The sequence below is a fragment of the Pundamilia nyererei genome, unplaced genomic scaffold (genome assembly GCF_000239375.1).
Source record: "Pundamilia nyererei isolate P.nyererei 1_Seehausen unplaced genomic scaffold, PunNye1.0 scaffold00034, whole genome shotgun sequence".
Classification (NCBI taxonomy): domain Eukaryota; kingdom Metazoa; phylum Chordata; class Actinopteri; order Cichliformes; family Cichlidae; genus Pundamilia; species Pundamilia nyererei.
This window is the reverse complement of record NW_005187435.1, coordinates 225,704-243,860: the sequence shown is the minus strand read 5'-3', so window position 1 is coordinate 243,860 and position 18,157 is coordinate 225,704. Positions and strand designations below refer to the sequence as shown.

At 38.9% G+C, this 18,157-nt stretch overlaps 1 protein-coding gene across 4 annotated transcripts in view; it reads right to left on the bottom strand.

Moving 5' to 3' along the window:
* The window catches only part of LOC102215338 (plasma membrane calcium-transporting ATPase 1-like), a 124,888-nt gene that overhangs the window by 58,565 nt on the left and 48,166 nt on the right, over window positions 1-18,157 (bottom strand). For all 4 annotated transcript variants that reach the window (XM_013909986.1, XM_005729636.2, XM_005729638.2 and 1 more), the window contains one exon: window positions 9,827-10,240. In XM_013909986.1, coding sequence (XP_013765440.1) covers window positions 9,827-10,022 — 196 coding nt within the window. In that variant the 5' untranslated portion in view covers window positions 10,023-10,240. The remainder of the gene's footprint in view (window positions 1-9,826; window positions 10,241-18,157) is intronic.

Genomic DNA, 18,157 nt, shown 5'->3' with positions numbered 1-18,157 from the left:
GAAATTCCCCCACCAGTCTCTGAAAGCTGCATCACCCCTAATATTTTACATTTTTAAGCTTCAATATAATTTAAGCCAGCCTCAAGTGGCCACTGAAAAAGTTCTTTGGCACTTCAGCATGCCATTTTTAACCCTCCTGAGGTTATAGCTTAATCCAATATCTGCCCAAACTAACTCCACCTGCTGTTGTCAGCAACACATTTTTTTAAATTTAATGAGAGCAATAAATTGTAATGTGTGACAGATAAAAGCATCCTGGCTGAACGGAGGACCAATAGTTCACCTGAAGCATTTCATTCACAGGCTAAGCCAGAGATGGAGAATGATGACGGTGATGACCATATCACCGGTATGAAGAGACGAGTGTCTACAGGAGATAGATTTCTCTTTAACACAGACTCGCATCCTCTGTTGCAGAATGACATAAGGCTGAGCTTTATAAGTCCTCAGGTCTATCCTCTTTGAACAAAACCAGAGACCTGGTATGCTGCAAAATGACTTACACTGTATTTAAATGTGTACGTCCCAACTAAAAGAAAGAAAGAAAGAAGAGTGTCTTTGTAGCTTTCTTCCTCTTGCTGATTGCTTAGAGGAGCGTTCAGCTTGAATTGGCAAAGACATGGATGTCCTGAGGCTGTGTGTGTGTGTGTGTGTGTGTGTGTGTGCGTGCGTGCGTGCGTGCGTGCGTGCGTGCGTGCGTGCGACAGTGAATAGGACTCGGGTCATGCAGCTAATACTGAAACTCTGATAGGGTGCTGACTTCTTGCACCAAAGAGTTCAAAAAGATCTGACAGACCAGCAGGCCGAGAAACCTCTTAACCTACAAACGTGTACACTGTGTGTGTGAGTCTGTGTGTCCGTGTGTGTGTATGGGAATTCATTTACATAAAGCTCAGAACTGAACTGTGGCTGATAATTAGCCCTTTCACAGTAAACACAGACAGGTGACACCATAATGAGGGGATCTGGAGGCGTGATTTTAAAATACTTCTGCTCGTATTTAAAGGCTATGTAACATTTCTGTTTGTCTGACACTTCATGTGCAAAGTTGCACTCCTAATCCTCCATGACTGAACTGTTAGAGATCTGGTATTCCTTGAGGAGAATAACTGGGGATGCAGCTTTTGCCGTTTATGCCCCCAACATTTGGTGCTGCTTTCCTCAAACTAGACTGATAATTTAAAAAACTCTTAAACATCTACTTCTTTAATCTTGCATCTAACTAGTGTTTGCATCACAGACTATCATAGAATATGGTAAATGGCCTGTATTTATATAGCGCTTTACTAGTCCCTAAGGACCCCAAAGCGCTTTACATATCCAGTCATCCACCCATTCACACACACATTCACACACTGGTGATGGCAAGCTACATTGTAGCCACAGCCACCCTGGGGCGTACTGACAGATGACGTAGCTTAGGGTCTGACAAATTGTGTCAAACCAGAAAGACCTTAAATCTGCATTATTAAAAATGAATTATTTTTGTAATGACCTTGGGGTGACACCTGCCCAAGAGAAACAACTTCCTGTCACATACAAGTCTATGGAAAAAACCGTTGGACTCGACCTCTGTAAACACTTTCCTGATGCCTTCAGCTGCTCAGTCACTCATTTGAGTCACACTGAATAAACCATTAAGTCCATTTTGTAATAACCAGTATGTGAGTTCTCCCATATTTAGTATTCAGGTCGAAAAGAGCATTTGTGTCAATATCAACGTCAATATCACGTCAGCTTTCTACTTTTATTATCTCTGAGTTTGTTTTCTCTTGCCACATCGCTCTTTGTCCACTCCAACAACCTATGTCCTTTTATTCTTTTAAATTATTATTTTTCCCCATAAAGCTCTTTGAAATTTCACATGTCAGATTGAGGTCTACAAATAAAACTGACTGCACTAGTGTGGCATTCTCCTGGCATGGTTTGGATCCACTTGCCCTGCAAGAGGGTGGCTTCTGAATTTGTCGATGTTCATTTGCCAATTACGGCAAACAGGATATGGCTGAGGTGAACACAGGAAATACGCACCCACCAAACATTTTAGGTTTCCAACTTATCTTCTCAGGAGTTGGTGGTTTATTTTGATGAGTGCCAGTATTTTGATTATGATTAGAGAAACCCATGCAGCTCCAAAAGCCAAAGAAACGGACAAAAGTCAATAAATAGGACTAATACAAAAAATATTACTTTATTTATCATGATATAGTTTTATTTCATTTTGGTTCCATTTCTAGTTGCTCTCAGTCACTGTATGTGAGAGGGAGGGTGGAGGAACCAACTGATTACAGCTCATGAGCCCAAAATAAAATCTTTCCAATGAGTGATAAGTCATCTAAAACCACAGTTAGGTAAACTTCACAAGCTTCTGGAAATCAGATTATTTGGGAACCAGTCAAGGTCACACTATTGTCGCTCCTACTAAGTTATATCTGAAAAACCCAACAGTAAAGGTCACACGTTCATGAGTGCAGAATAACACACTGAAACTGAAAAATACATTAAGGATACTTTAAAATATATATATATATATTTGGCCAAAACATGGTGGGATTTGACCTAGAGGTGATTTTTTTTTCCCCCCATCACCAGACTACATTTTTGACGAGTTTTTCTAAAAATAATTCAATGTTCTCAAACTTGAAGCACATTTTTGTTTATAAAATGGTCAAAAATATAAAAAAAAGCAGCCACTAACATTTCTGCACTTGAACTACACCACAGGAACATCATAAAGACAAACCCTTTAGAAAGCTTACTCTGCAAGAACTACTACTTACAACTGTTCAGTGCCATCATTCCTTGTACCATCATTAAATTCTGCATGAAAATCCAGCTACTTGTTCATCTGCTGCCTTTAATCTTTGTTAATAGGCTGGAAGTGAGAAACTACAACCCCAGCTAGTGTTTCGGCAGCAAATTGGAGGCACAACACGTACAATTGCAAATCCTGGCAATGGTGATTTGTGTAGTTTATCACATAAATAGACTTTCAGCTTCATTCACTGGTCAGATTTAGGCACTAAAAACTCTTGGTTAGCTTTGGGAAAATGGTGAGAGCAACAATGCATGTTTAAAAATGACTACCGGGTGTGACAGAACGATCTCCCTAGTATCATTACCTGGTTACCAAAGAGTCGAGTGTGCATAAATGAGCCGCCCTAGTGTGGTCTTTGACAAAATGGCATCAACTGACAAGCTGGGAATGGGTTGTTGTGCAAGAGAGATTAACACTAACAGCGAGAATAAAAGAACAATTTGTTTCATTCCAAAACCCCATCTGTGTTGTTATTGAAAAGACTTCAAGTGATGTGACTGATTCACTGCAGCACAAATCGACCAATCGGAGCTTTTGACAAGCAGTTAACTAATCAGAAAGCCATTCTGATGTTAAGTTAATTGTTTAAGTCATTCATCAGTCATCAACGGCAGCTCTTCTCTGGCTCCACTTTCTCCAGCTGTCTCACATCACCATAAACTGCATTTCGCCTTTGCTGGCTCTCAAATGAGACTGATATTTGTACACAAGATAAACAGGAAGACATCTGTGTGACTTCCATGCCGCTTGCGCTTCAAAATTAGCATGAAACTGAACATTTGATCATTAGCTGATGCCACAGTAAGAAACTCTTTAAATCCATTTTTATCTGCCACTTTCAGCTCAAATTTCTTGAAGCTATTAAAAAGCGATGACACAAAATACAAAGGGAATTATCTCTTGTCTTCTTCTCACCTGAACAGTGACAGAAAACGCTGCTGCTCAGTGGCACTTTCCTAAAATAGAGGCTTATTTTAAGGCCCGCATGTGTATTTTTATAAAGTTTACATCTGGCTCCGTGTGTTATGTTCAAAAGCTGCATGTCATCGCAACATGAAACACACTCAGACTTTGATTAATCAATACACATTAACCAACAGGATGCACAGCTGCAGCTGAGCCTTCTGTTTTAGGATGTGTGTGTGTCTGTTAATGATCAGGTTCAACTCAGGATGACGAGGTCTGTGTCTGTGTCCATTCATGAGCTGGTTTTACAGACTGAAGCATCTAACTATCTATCATAGCCATCGAGAGAGAGCTGCTAAAGACGCGCCTCGCATGTGGTTAAATATAACTGTGTGAAATCTCTAACTGCTAACATAACGACGAACTGAGCTGTTACAGAGCTAATCAGGTTAGTTAGCATGGCAGCGGGCTATCAGAGAGAAGGAACAGGTTTTCTATTGTGAGAAGCATGATTCATCTGAGGCTCATTCCAGATCTGTTTACATCAACACAAGAAATCATGCGATCAATGTGAGAAAATTAGCTTAAGGTGAGAAACAGACAACCCCTGTGTGTGACTCAGGTTTCATGCAGGTTTCCCTTCTGTCACAGAGACACAATAAATGAGATGTACATGCTTTGAGGGGCAAAAAACACACAATATTCACTATTTAACTCCTCACCTCTGACACTGCGCATCCACTGTATCATTGATATTACAACATCCTGACATGGAACAAAACCCATATTAACAAATAAAATGCTGTTTAACCTAAAAAGCTTGCAGTTTCCCTTTAGTTCTAACTTACTATGCGTGGTAAGTTATTAATTCTGTATATGTTTTTGGTGTATATCACAGTATTGCTTTTCATTTTTGGTTTAGAGTCACAGAAAACAGGCTTCCATCATCTACCACTTGGGTAGCTGAATGCTTCGATGTAAACTAACAAACTATGGTTATGGTATATCGTTCACATTTCTAGATGGAGAATAGGAGAGCGGTAAAAGAGGATTTATCAATACAGCTTACTCCCACAGCAAACTCTGTGCCTGCCATGCAGACTGTAAAATCAATTTGGAGTTTATTATTAGGATGGAAACTGTGATACGTTCAGCCAGTGTAGCAGTGCTGTCAAAATCCAGCACTAAACTTTAAATCCTGCACTGAAACAACCATAAACCGTGACACAAACAACATTTAGTAGGTGAGTCCACTAATTTTACATGTGAAATTATCAGATTAGTTAGGGTCGGTCCATCTCAGAGAACAGTTTTAGTAATGCATTGCCTTTACCACAGCCACCTTAATGATTAGGCTTGGGCTTTTCTGTTTCATAGCTTAAACATTTTCACTACTTAGGCTACATTTTATAGGTTTATTGAATTTTTAAAAAGTAGGGACGGGGTGATATATCAGCCACATAACAGCACCTCCCTGTATCAGCCTGGGTAAGAGAAAGAAACGTATCGACAAATGAGGTAGCCGATGTTTATCTGTTGTCAGCGCAGCTTCCCTGAATAAACGTTCAGGGACAGAGACTTTCAGAGATTTCTTTGTTTTCATGTTAAAAGTGAGCATCTGTATTGAACCACAATTTCAAATAACTGGTCCATCAGAATCAGCTTTTTTTTTTGACAAAGTAGGTGGACACATTCAAGGAAACGGGATCGTTTTTTTCTTTGCTCTCAATGTTCTTAACAGCATGGAAAACAGATAATACCAAAAACAGCAACATGACAGACAATAGCAGGACATATGTCATATTGATGTTTATGTGCAACAATGCAGCGGTGCGGAGTATATAAATAAATAAAGATTGGATGACTGGTTACTATATATAGAAGGGACTTGACAACATATATTTATATAATTAGAAATAACACCATATTTACTTTAAGGTATTTGTTTTGTCATAAATTGTTGATTTCATTGAGCTACATATTATATATCATTGTACACCTTGCAGCTGTAGCAATCAGTCAAACTGCCGTTTAAACCATGCGTATACTGTCAAATAACACTTGTACTAAAGACTTGCAATCAGAGCTGTGAATCTGAGATGAACATATTAAGGCAGGTTTCAAATATCAGTTACGATGAATCTAAATGTATTTTAATTGGTATCAATGAACTTCCTGTGTCATTTTAGCCACTAACAAAAAAAACCAAAAAAACACAGAAACACACACACACAAAGAGAAACTCATATGATGTACTGGAACAATCATACATAATTGATATAAATGAATCTAAATCTCATAAATGTTTTACCGGTTTATCAGTTTTATTGAATAACCAAAGGCTTTAAACCACTGAATTTAAAGCCTTATGATTTATGAAGTCATGTTACGTAAACATCCATCAACACTATAGATGCAACAGCCACTAATGCAAATACTGACTGTGTAACAGAAAAATAAATAAATAAATAAAAGTCATTTGTGGAATGCACTAAATGGATGGATTTGTCTTTCATTTTAGTCTCAGGACTCTTGAACCTGTGTAAAAGGACTCAACAGTAGCACGGTGACTCTGTGCTGTAGCTCACCTGTTTCAGGTTTAGTAGGCTGTGATTCAAGGTTAGGCCCTGACCTATATTCTCTGTGTGTCAGGAATAATTGAATAAATAACAGTCACTGCTGTAGTGCCATATGCGTAAATGTGTGCAGTGTCCTGTTAACGTTTTGTCAAACCAGGATTAGGCTGCGTTCACTGGCGAGTCTCTTTATTAACCAGGCTCGTGCACATTTGCAAATTAAGCACATGAACTTTATTCTGTGCTTCCTGATGTTTATGGACTATATGTTGGTGCAAAAGAAGCCTGATGTCAGAAAAAAAAAGAAAAGAAAAAAACGCCACTTCAACTTATCACTGTTTTCACAAAGTACAGGCCTTGAGTGTTTTCCTGTATCTGGCGTGAGATTTTCTTGGACATCTTATGAGTGTGAGATAAAATCATGTGTCTAGGAAGCAGCGTCAAAAACAACTAGTCTGTGGGATCCACTTATCCACTTTTGTGCTAGTTTTGGTTTCCAGATAAAGAAATTCTCCATCTTGAAGTTAAACAGTCTTAAAAACAATGTAAACTGTCCACTGCTGCTGCTGCTGTTTGCGCTTCTCTTAACACTTTTTTGATCCCTTGTTGTCTTTTTTGTGCTTTTTCCCCTTTTGATGAACTTTGTTGCCCCCTTTTGTCCAACAGGCATTCGACCTATGCTTAGCAACTTCACCGTCAGGCTATGTGCTGTCAGTTTTTTAACTCTAACTCCCTTATATGTGATTGTTTGATTAAGACAAACAAACTGACCAATAAATGCACAAAAATGTTGCCTGACAATTGACTTTTTTTTTTTTTTTTTAATTGTCATAAAGCTCAGTTTTTGTTTTTGTTTTTAAAAAAATGGAATTTACTGTCAATTATTTCATGATTTACATGGTTAAGTATATTTGCTCTCACTGTAGCAGTGAGTAGTAGGAGCAGGCTGAAGCCTGAGATTTAGGTTCAGGGGGATTATTTGCATTTATGAAGAAACTTTGACCATGTATGATATAACCCTGCCCCACAGGAAAAGCAGGAGCCCTTTAGATGGCAAAAAGATGCTCATGTAGGACATGATGTTACTAATAAACCTGGATTGATGTCTTTACAGTGTAACACACTAACAGTCTCATTTCATGCGTGTTTGCCCTAAATCTTACACCCAGATTTCCCCGTTGTTGTTTTTTACCCCCTCCCCCCTCTGCAGTGAAAATATAATTACACTTTCTTCATTAAAGTGAGTAATTTCTTGCGTGGAGGACTCGACTACAGCTGTCCTCTGATTACTAAATGGAACGGAGCAATGATCTATGGAGCCATTAGGGGAACGGGCTGGAACTAATTTCAATCCTGGAATGGACCAGTGGCTGCAAACACACTCACACACATACAAACAAACACACACACACACATACACAAACACAGAGGGATCAAAGGATGAGAGTGGGAGAGAGACATAACAAACAGCCACATGTCGGCCATTTTCTGGTCTCACATAGAGCTCCAAAATGATCATCTTTTAGCACAAAATAACGAGGGTATCCATGTTTCACCAAACAAGCGTGGCTCACACACACTTATCTCCTGCTCTACTTGTGTTGTCAATGTAACTGTTGATGCACTTCCATCAATATGCCTGAGCAAGAATTTTGAGAAACGGTATTATTTATTGCCCTGCCAGCTACAGTCACTTTCAGAGTTGCTGAATAAGGCTGCAGTCTCATCATGTTTGATCTTATCAGACTAAATTCTCATTGGTCTGACAATCGCTAGCTTTACTTGCACGAGGGGAAAAGTGCTGCAATAATAGCCTTCAGTCCAATCCATTACTTTTGGCAGTGTGAACAGACCTCCCCTGAATTTCCACAACCATAACTCTGGCTATAAGAAAACTTGGACAACTAACATCTAACCCTTAACCATAACCACAGATTTTTATTGCCTAATCCTAACTAAGGATTATGAAAAAAGACTACGGATTCCAACCGGAATATCAATCAATGGATTAGGAATGGAAAGGTCATCGAATCAATCGTAAACCCAACAAATCCTAATCCTAATAGTACACAGCAAAAATGCCACGTCCCGTCACCACTGTTAATTAGTGCACTACTGTTAAAGTTGGTTTCTTCTGTTGCAATAGCTTGCTTCTTTCTTTGTGTTTCTTAAATGCAGAGATTTATGAAGAAAAGCTTGAACTGAAGTACAATTTTTATTTTCACAATTAGAATCACTCTTTATAAATGTGTACTAATAAAAAATGTTTAGTGTGCATAATGTCATGAAAATAGTAGCTACAGATTAAGATTTTATTCCTCCTGTAAATTAATAAATAATTTCTTAAATGTATGTTTTTCCATCTATTTAATGCTACTAATTAAAGGTTTTATCGTCATTTTTGTACATGCATTACAAAATCAACATTTTTTCTTTTTCGGTTTATCTGATAGGAAGATGTGACCCATGTCTTTCAGTTGCTTAGCAGCAAAATATGGTGTATTAAGACAGCCACATACTGTGTATTTCCAGGAGTTTTACTGTGAAAGGCAAGGACAAGAAGCCCTTTTTGAAGAACAAGCGTGTATGGTACAGATCTCCACTGCCACCTGCCCAGACTGAAACACAATCCCTGCGTTTTTTCAATTTAACAGAGTAAGCAGTTTCCAAGTCTTTGTTTTTAGGGCTCCTAAAATCCCAGAATTTGTGTTGTCTGACTTAAATGCTGTTAGGAATGTCAAAGATGGAGGTTGCCCCGTCCCCACCTTTAAAGGGCGATTCCACAACACTCCAACAGGGAACAAGTACATGAGCTGGTTGTGTTGGCTCATGTGCTCATGCTTACAGCAGGTTCAGCTGTGTGCTGCCAAATCTCAAGGTAAACATAAGAGCAGAAATGTACTGGGCCCGGGTGTGTCATTCATCAGACCACGTGAAGCGTAGTTGCGTAATACTCTGGGTGTGATTAATCTGGTGTAAGTGTAGTTATTGCTTCTTCTTTTCTTTTTTTTTAGCATACTAAATAATCTCGTACAGTCAATTAAAATGGTACAACCTTCTGGCTTTAACTACCTGTTGTTCAGATCCAGAGCCAACCTTTCGAAACACTATCACCCATGATTGTTGACATTGTTTGACATAAAAAAGTATCTTCATTAAAACTGTTTAGATCATTCTAAGGTACCAAAAGCAAACTTTCTTGACTGTACACAAGGCTCCAATAAACAAAAAACTTCCAGACTTTTTAGTACATAACACCATATATGGGGTCATGAAGAGGTGGGCTGGAGCCTATCCCAGCTAACACGTGTTGACAGAAGTTAAGCAGTTAAGCAGAATAAATGTGATTTCTGGAGGGAAAACTTTCCAAAAGTATTTATTGATGATATAACGGTGACCACTGCCAATCTAATTCACCTTGGATCATTTGTTTTTATTGTCACAGACTAATAAAAATTGTAGGTTGTGAACTGTTTCAGATCCACTGACTTAAATGGTTTGGTTGTGTGTATTGAACCGGTCTTACCTTCTATAGGGGATGTTTTCAGGCGGCGGCAGATGCCCTGCACATCTCCGTAAGTGTCCCGTATCTTGTTGACGGCCTCAGTGCTCCGCAGCTCCATCACGGTCCTCAAGTCCACCATGCTCACCCCAAAGTCCCCTTCATGGTTGCCCTCAGCAACCGAATTCCCCGGAGGGTGGTCTGCAGGGTTGTTTGCCATGGTGGTCCTCTTCACAGCAGTGTCGTTCTTCTGACTGTCTTTGTTTGTAGTGATCGAAACGTTGGCTATGTTATTAGTCACAGGAATTGTGGGTAGTGTAGTTCTTTTAGATGGCAGTCGGAGGAGACAAACTGTGACGTTAAAGCCTTCTCTGGACGTGCATGCTCCTCTCAGTAACTATGGAAACAGTGGAGTAAACATGTTCTGCTGGTTTTACTCTGCAGAGAAAATAGAAAACAGGAAAACAGTTGTTTAGAAACCAGAACCAGAGTGGAAACTGTCTGAAGATGTACCAGCCCAGCATCAGAAGCAGCACACATAAAAAATAAAGAAATAAATAAATTAAAGGGACTCCTGAAGTAATCTTTCTAATTAATAGCAGAGAGACTAATTTGCCCAATTAGAGAAGAGATTTTCTCATCTTAGATTATTAAAGGAGTCCCCTGAATCACCGAGGTCGTTATGATATAAACTTATTATCAGTTTGCGCAGCTCCTGTGAGACTTGTGGTTATTTGGTAAATATCTGCTCTCCATTAACCATATGCTGAGAGTTTATCACTCTGGTCAGAAAAAGCAGCATTTTGTCTTTTGTTGTATTTATGAGGGAGTCATAGTTTATTTCCTTGCAAACAGCTGTGGATTGAGTTCAAAATCAAGGGTGTCAAATGTAGTTTTACTAACAACCACACTGGGAAATGAGAACGAAATCAAGTGCTGGACAGATACGGTGTGTTGACAAGGTTTACCTTCATTGAAAATGTATGTCTTCTGCTAGTTCTTCACATTAAAGCCCTGAAGCAGGCCACACAAAAACATTTATTAGCCTTTATAACATTTAGTCAAGATCACGTAGTACACCTGTGCCATATAAAATAAATACCTCATTGTATGGTAGGGTTACTACTGCTTGCCAGTGGGTGTAGTACCATCATAGTAATTTCATAATTTACATAATTTCCTCTTGGATCCATGAAGTATTCTGAATCTGATGCTACAGAACTGCCACTGTGTCATTGAAAAAGGGTCCAAGGGCAAATCCTGAACCCCAAGTGGCAATTTTTCCACCTTAGTTAACATTTACTCATTACTATCAGAAAGAGCTTTCCATTTCCTCTGCCGCACCAACTGGCCAATTCCTGCAGAAATAATTTAAAAAAGTGGAAGAAGACTGACCCCCCTCGGTTACACTGGTGTGTGTAGACCACAGCTACAACGGGGTGGATCAGATTTGGTCAACACTGAAATTATATGTGAGCCATATAAACATTTTGAAGGGTTCGAGTTGGCCCACAGGCCTTGATTTATTCACATATTCTCTTCTTCTCAGCCTTACTATGTGTGCAAAAGCACAGCTATACAGTGAAATAAAACACAGCAGTTGAAGACAGCAGTTGGCCTCTGAATTCATTAACTGAAGCATCTGTGAAAACAATATCAGGCAGCAAATTTAATTACAGACTACAAATCAGGAAAAGATTAGATGCCATAATCAAGAGTTTAGGAAAAACTAGATGAAGAGATGAAGAGCCAGAGGTCACTGTAAATGCAATGCAGCTCTGAGAGCCAATCAGCATCAAGCAGGAGACAATGAGATGGAGGATATCCACTGGGTCAGAGTGTGAAAATGTGTGTCTGGCCAAACTCTGACTCTCCAGCCCATCGCTACAGATTATGTAAGTGCACATCAAAGGCTGTCCTCCATTTTTCGCAGTTTAGCGCTCTTTGATGGACGAGCGCGTGCACACACACACACAGACCCTGTTAGAGAAGTACTACCATTACTGCCGGGGTTAAGCATTTTCTGAGTGGTGGTTTTTGGTACAGGTGTTGCAGGATGATGCTTGGGTCAGTGGTTCTCAGACTGAGGAGGACAGACAGAACAATTTCAAAGCTCTGGTGAATGCTTAATATAACAGTGGGAGCTTCAGCTGGCTCGCTGTGCAATAATTGGCACCTGGTTCACTTAGAGAAATTACCAACTGAACGTCTAATCAAAGTATAGACCTCATTTACATTCGATGGCATCTGGACTCCCAAGTCAGAAACAGTTAAATGTTTATTGTGTAAAAATGCTAAAAGACATTCGTGATGCTTTCCTCTTCAGAAATTTGCTTTGAAGTCTTTATAATAATCCTAACATGGTTTGCTCGGTATCAAATGTAAGACAGAGATTGTTGTTCAAACAGGAATTGCTGATGGCCATCTCAGTATGACTTTACATAATGCAAATTTTCCCAACCTGAAACAAAATACACTGCACAGGGAGACTCACTCCACATCAGCGTGGCGGTACGAGCGAGAGCTCACAAGGATCAAAGACGTTTTTCTTTCTCAACATGTAAAGTAAAGTAAAGTAAAGTGTGCGTGTTAGTCCCCATAGGGAAATAGTTCCTCTGCATTTAACCCATTCACCCAGTGAAGCAGTGGGCAGCCACCAGTGCAGCGCCCGGGGAGCAGTGTGTAGGGACGGTACCTTGCTCAGGGGTACCTCAGGGTAGCCGTTCAGTGGAGTCGAACCCCCGACCTTACGATCATGGGGCCACCACTCTACCTACTGAGCTATCCCTGCTCACGTTTGCAGTGCAATATCTGCAATGTGATACTTTAAAATCTACTACAATGGCATTACTTTTTACAGGCCACAATACAGGAAATAAGAAAAGTTTACTAGACATATTAATGATTGAAGAAGAAGAGGTGCAGTCTCAGTGTAAGCTGTTGTGCTATGACAACTGCACACGGTGCAGATTTCCAGTTGGGTCATTTAAATTGTAAAAGTCAAGTTTTTTGACTGACATTTTGCTGTTTTCATGCCAGATATCTGCTTCCACTCACGTATTCCCCTTTAAAACCTAATCCTGTAACGCCAAATGTATCATATTTCATACATGAGTTCGGCAGCTATTTCATGGTTCAGCATTTACCAGGCTAATAATAGACTGCAGCTCATCTATATACTTAATTAAAAATTCATTTTTTACCTAAGTCTATTAGTTACTGCTCCTTACCCCAATCCAGGGGTACTCTCTATTTCAATAAAAAATATCCAAAATAAATATTATGGGTGGATGGATGGAATAAAACCAGATAATTCATATTAAATAAACATTTTCCCAGTCTGTGTGATGGTTTTCTTTGTGAGGGTTTTCACCATATCCTGCGTAATGTTCAACTTTGGGTTGACTCCAAATTCTTCCCGTTTAGAGCAACGCCAGCGTTCACAGTGACAGCTTAGCCTGAGCTTGAACCCGTGTGCGCACAGTTTGATCGGCATCCCCCTAAGGGGACGGGGCCTTCCCCGCTTTCGTCACAGCCACTGATCAGTGGCAGATTTGAGAAAACTTTCTGTTCTGCAGCGTTGAATATTACAGAGCTAATGAAAAAGAATAACGTGGCGCATAAAAATGCTGTGCAGTCCTTCACAAAGTAGAATATCGGGTCATTCTACACAAATAAACAAAATGACATTAACATGTTTGCAAAGTTGATTTGAATAAATTGTAAATAATTGCCGTAAAGAGTTTACAGATTTATCTGTGTCAAGATCTGTGTCAACGTTTATTAATGATTGCTGCATTTTTACAAGTAAAAAAGAGGAGCTGCATGAGTTTGTTTTATGCCCCATCTCTCGTTTTTTTTTTTTTTTTTTGGTCTTTTTGTTAACTGGAAAATATTAATAAGAAAAAGCTCGTGTTTTTCTTTTTTTTTGTATTTACACGCTTTATATTAATGTCCGCCACAGTTTCACACGGCACTGGCCTCTCCCAGATAATTTAACAATCCCGTAAGTCGGTTTCATGTTTTCAGTAACTATTTTTGAGTCATTAGTCACAACATAAGAACGCGGTAATAAAATGAATGCCTGTTTGTTCTAAGTTATTAAAGAAATTGTTGATGATGTCACTGTGATGGAATGTGTTAATTATGGATAATGAGATTACTTAATTACAGAGGCAATAAGAGGATGAAATGTGCGACTATTTAATTAAAAAAGATCGAATATCTACGTTTACATTCATTATTCAGATGTGCATTAAAGAAACCAAATGAGTTACCATGTTGTGCTTTTAGTGTGTTTTGATGTACATGGGCAGAGATTCAGTGTGCAATTCATAGCTCAGTTTCTTATCAATTTCCTATTAATAGCAGTATTTTTCAGAAGCTTTATGACCGTCTTATCAGCATGGATATAATCAGCAACATTAGTCAGAACATTAATGTTTGTTACTTAATAAAAGGCCCTCATTCATGAATGTGAAATGGAAATAAAACAAAACTGCACAACCCACATATTTTGGGTGGAGTTTCACAAACAACATACACCTTCTGTTTGTTGACTATACAACCACACCCAGCTCAGTTCGAAGGTAAGCATTTTGACCTTAAACCCTAATGACACACCTGCTCATTCAAACAAAACACACATTTTCTAGCCTGTCAGGTCACTGAGTGTTTGCAAGGTTGTCAGGCTTTAACAAGTTGTTTCCTTATCACAAACATAAGTGGGGGAACAAAGTGATGACACGAAGATACACCACCAGGTTGCATATACTGTCACAGTGCAGAAAAAAAATAGGTTTGTTTCATCTGCTTTGCAAAGGCATTGAAACCCACAGAAGCTGTCATCTGATAACTGTCATACATAACAAGCTGCAGAGCCATTAAGCTCATGTGCAGGTCAGCTTGCTACTGAATATTAGTGTAGAACTTGGCCAGAAACCATGTTATTGTCACTGACGACTAAAACTGGGTGGGGAGACACATTTCAGTTAAAATACAAATAGAAATAGAAACTAGAATAGAAAAATGGAAAAAATAACTGAAACAATACTGGGCACTTACAAAAGACATGCAGTATGAGGAAGCACTGGTATATAAATTTACTGAGATGTGTATATGTATAATTAATGCTGATTCTTAATTTGTAGCATCTTGCACCTGACAAATTCATCTATCGCTAACAACAAAATCTCTCTCTGGAAACCAAATCTAAAGTAAAATCTAAGATTTCAAATGAAATCAAGAACATAATAACAACTGAAAGTTTTTAAAACAACAAGAAAAAATCCTCCTGAATCCTCATGCCAGTCAGGAGAGAAATGGGATTTTCACCTCTTGTGTTTGAGAGCAAGACAGGAAAAATGACTTGCACATACACAAATCAATACAGAGATGAGAGCCAGTGAAACGCTGCATCCTCTTCTGGTGGTTCATTTTTGATCATTTTCAGTTTTGATTAGATCTGCTCTCTGCTGCTGCACAAACAAACAAACTAATCAAGCATTTGTGGTTGGGGCTAATTCAGGGTTAGTAAATTATGTAATGCCCGGCTCAAACTACATGATTTTCTGTTTGTTACGTTAGTGTTTGTGTAAGATTAGGCGATTATGGAGTCATAAAATCCTGCTTTTTTCTTACTGTAATCTGTAATGAGAGGTGTTACAGATTACCGAGTTGCTCCTGCTGAGTTGCTAGTTGGTGTAAACATCTTCTTTTCCTGGAAATCACTAAGTGTATTAAATTTAACTAAACTAAACATAAAGGCGGGCAGCAGGAGTGTGGAAACTTTTAAGTGAACTGACAGAAATGTGAAGTAAAAAACGTCACATTTCTGTCCTGAAATCTGTCCCCAATCTCTGTTTTTAGAATTATAAAACTGTAAACGATCACTAAAACTTACAAAAACCTTACCAGCTGGTTAGAGAAACACGTGGACGACCGAAAAGTCTTCGAGCAGCTGCAGCATTAGCTTCCATCCATTATGATGTGAGAGTCACTGCATGAAACCCATTTTCATTTCCCTACATCGATATCGTGTAGCCTAAACAATAGATTACAAAAGCAAAGTAGCCCGCCCCTAACATGTTACAACCACTTGCCGAATGGGAATGGAATATATTTGTAAAATCTAAATCACAAAACCACAAGGTTGTAACACAGGTCCAACTAGCTAACGCTGGAAAATTCTCCAATGTGTAATCACAACTACAAACAAGCTGCACAGAATAATGTACATGTGAAAACCGACAGGTCCGATCAGGTCAACATACACAAGCTAATCCTCCTGCACACTTGCATATCACTCGCACAAACCAGTTCTTTCTCACATTACTGGTGATGAAATATTTCCACTAGCCAAGTGCCAGCTGGAATGAGAAGTAGCTTTCTAATACACTTGTGTGCCGGTTTATTATTAGCTAAAACTAATGCAACAATCCTCTTAAATGCCCTTTCATGAAGGTTATAATGAGTAACAGTTTTAAAGAGGTGTTAATTCTACTGCGAGATCATTTTGGAGGCTGCAGCACATCTACAATATAGAAGTATAAATACACACAGACAGAAAACGCACACTTAATTTAGACTACTGAGTATAGTGTACATTTTTAAATCTTTTTAGGTGGAAGCTAGTTATTAAAAACTGTAAGCAAGAGTTAGTGATCTAATGACACTCACATCAACACTAAAGGAAAAGCAGGTTATTTAGGCGGAAATTTACCCACTGGGCAAGAACTAGTTGAAAGATGACTTTCCTAGACATCCAAACTACGTCATGGATTTGATTAAAAACGGAAAAGTGTTAAGTCGTCTTTCCAAGTTTTCAAGTTATAATTGTTATGATTTTTGCCTTAAATGCAGAACTGCAGATGTAAACAAGTTAAGTTTTGACTGAGCACAAAGGCCAAAGAAATACTTTCATTATGCAAGTACTATTCAGATTTTAGTCTTAACGTGAGGCCAAGAACACCCGGCAGCACTGTTAAAAGAAACAATGATGTTAATGCGTTACATTTACGTTCTAAAAATGTTACTTTTGATGACTCGATATAGCATTACCCAGACTTAGATATGATGTCACAGATATGTTAGTTTTTATGTTGTTCTGCAACACTGCAGAAGGCCTGGTGATCTTGAAACCACAGAGCAAAGTTTCCAAGACGTCACCTGTTGGTAGTAACCAAATTATGACCAAATGCTACACTGGAAACAGGTGATGTGTTCGTGAGAGTATTGCTAAAACTGCACATGCCCTTGCAAGTTGTTCATCTACACAGAGATCATTCATAGAAAGATAGTATATGCGTGACAGCGGCATGCCTATAGTATGTCTGTCTGCATACTGAACGCAGCTGCAGGATATCTCTGAAACCTGTTCTGTATGTTTGTGAGCCTGCAAGACAAAAAAAAAAAAAAAAAAAAAAAGAGAACATGCATTCATTTCCAGGCAGCTTTCCTTGCCACAGTAATGGGCCGATTCCCATTGAAAGTTAAAGGTTTAAAGGTGTTAACATCCAGTGTTTGGTGGAGAACCTTTACTAAACATTTCCTCTGGAAATGCAGTGGGAATGCTGTCAGCTGAAATAATCCAACATTTTCGTGTTTCAATATTTGACAAAGAGAAGATAAGAAAGTCCCAAGAGGTTTTGAGCAGACATCTAAATATAGATGGAGCATCAACGTGGCATTAAGACAACCAGTTTCCGTGCATGAGAGGCAGTGTGTCTGTTCTTTGTCTGTCTTATCTATTTCTTACTGCAGATTAAATTATGCTGTAGTTGCCATGTTGCCAGCCACTCAACTTATATGCATGTGCAATAGCATAAGCTTGTGTGTGTGGAAAGCGGAAAAAAAAAAGACTATTTTGGATTATATGTGTGGTTTGAAGAAGCCTTAAAACACTTTATAGTACCGTACAAGAACCCAATTGTTACAGAAGCGAGGCATCCCACTTTCACATCATGTGGAGATGGAGAAAGTGCCGTGTTTATAACTTGGTAAGTATTATTCAAAAACTGAGGGCAGTTGAAAGACTGCAGAGCTGGTTATGAATAAATATTCTCATAAACGAGTCTCGCTTTGGAGCCCATTTCTGAGAACGTTTTGGAGAACACCTGAAAACATAAACATGTAGGCACGTCTTTTCACATGTAAACAGTTTGCAGACACACTCTGCCTCAGAGAGGATTGGATTCATGTTTTGGCAGTTCTAACTGCATTTGGTTAAACTAAACAAAACCAAGGTGCACAATGACTCACGCACTGACATCACATTGTTATTATAAAGAAACCTGCGGGACATTAACACAATAGAGTTGTGTTAAAATGTTCAAAAAGGCACCTAAAACGTCAGAA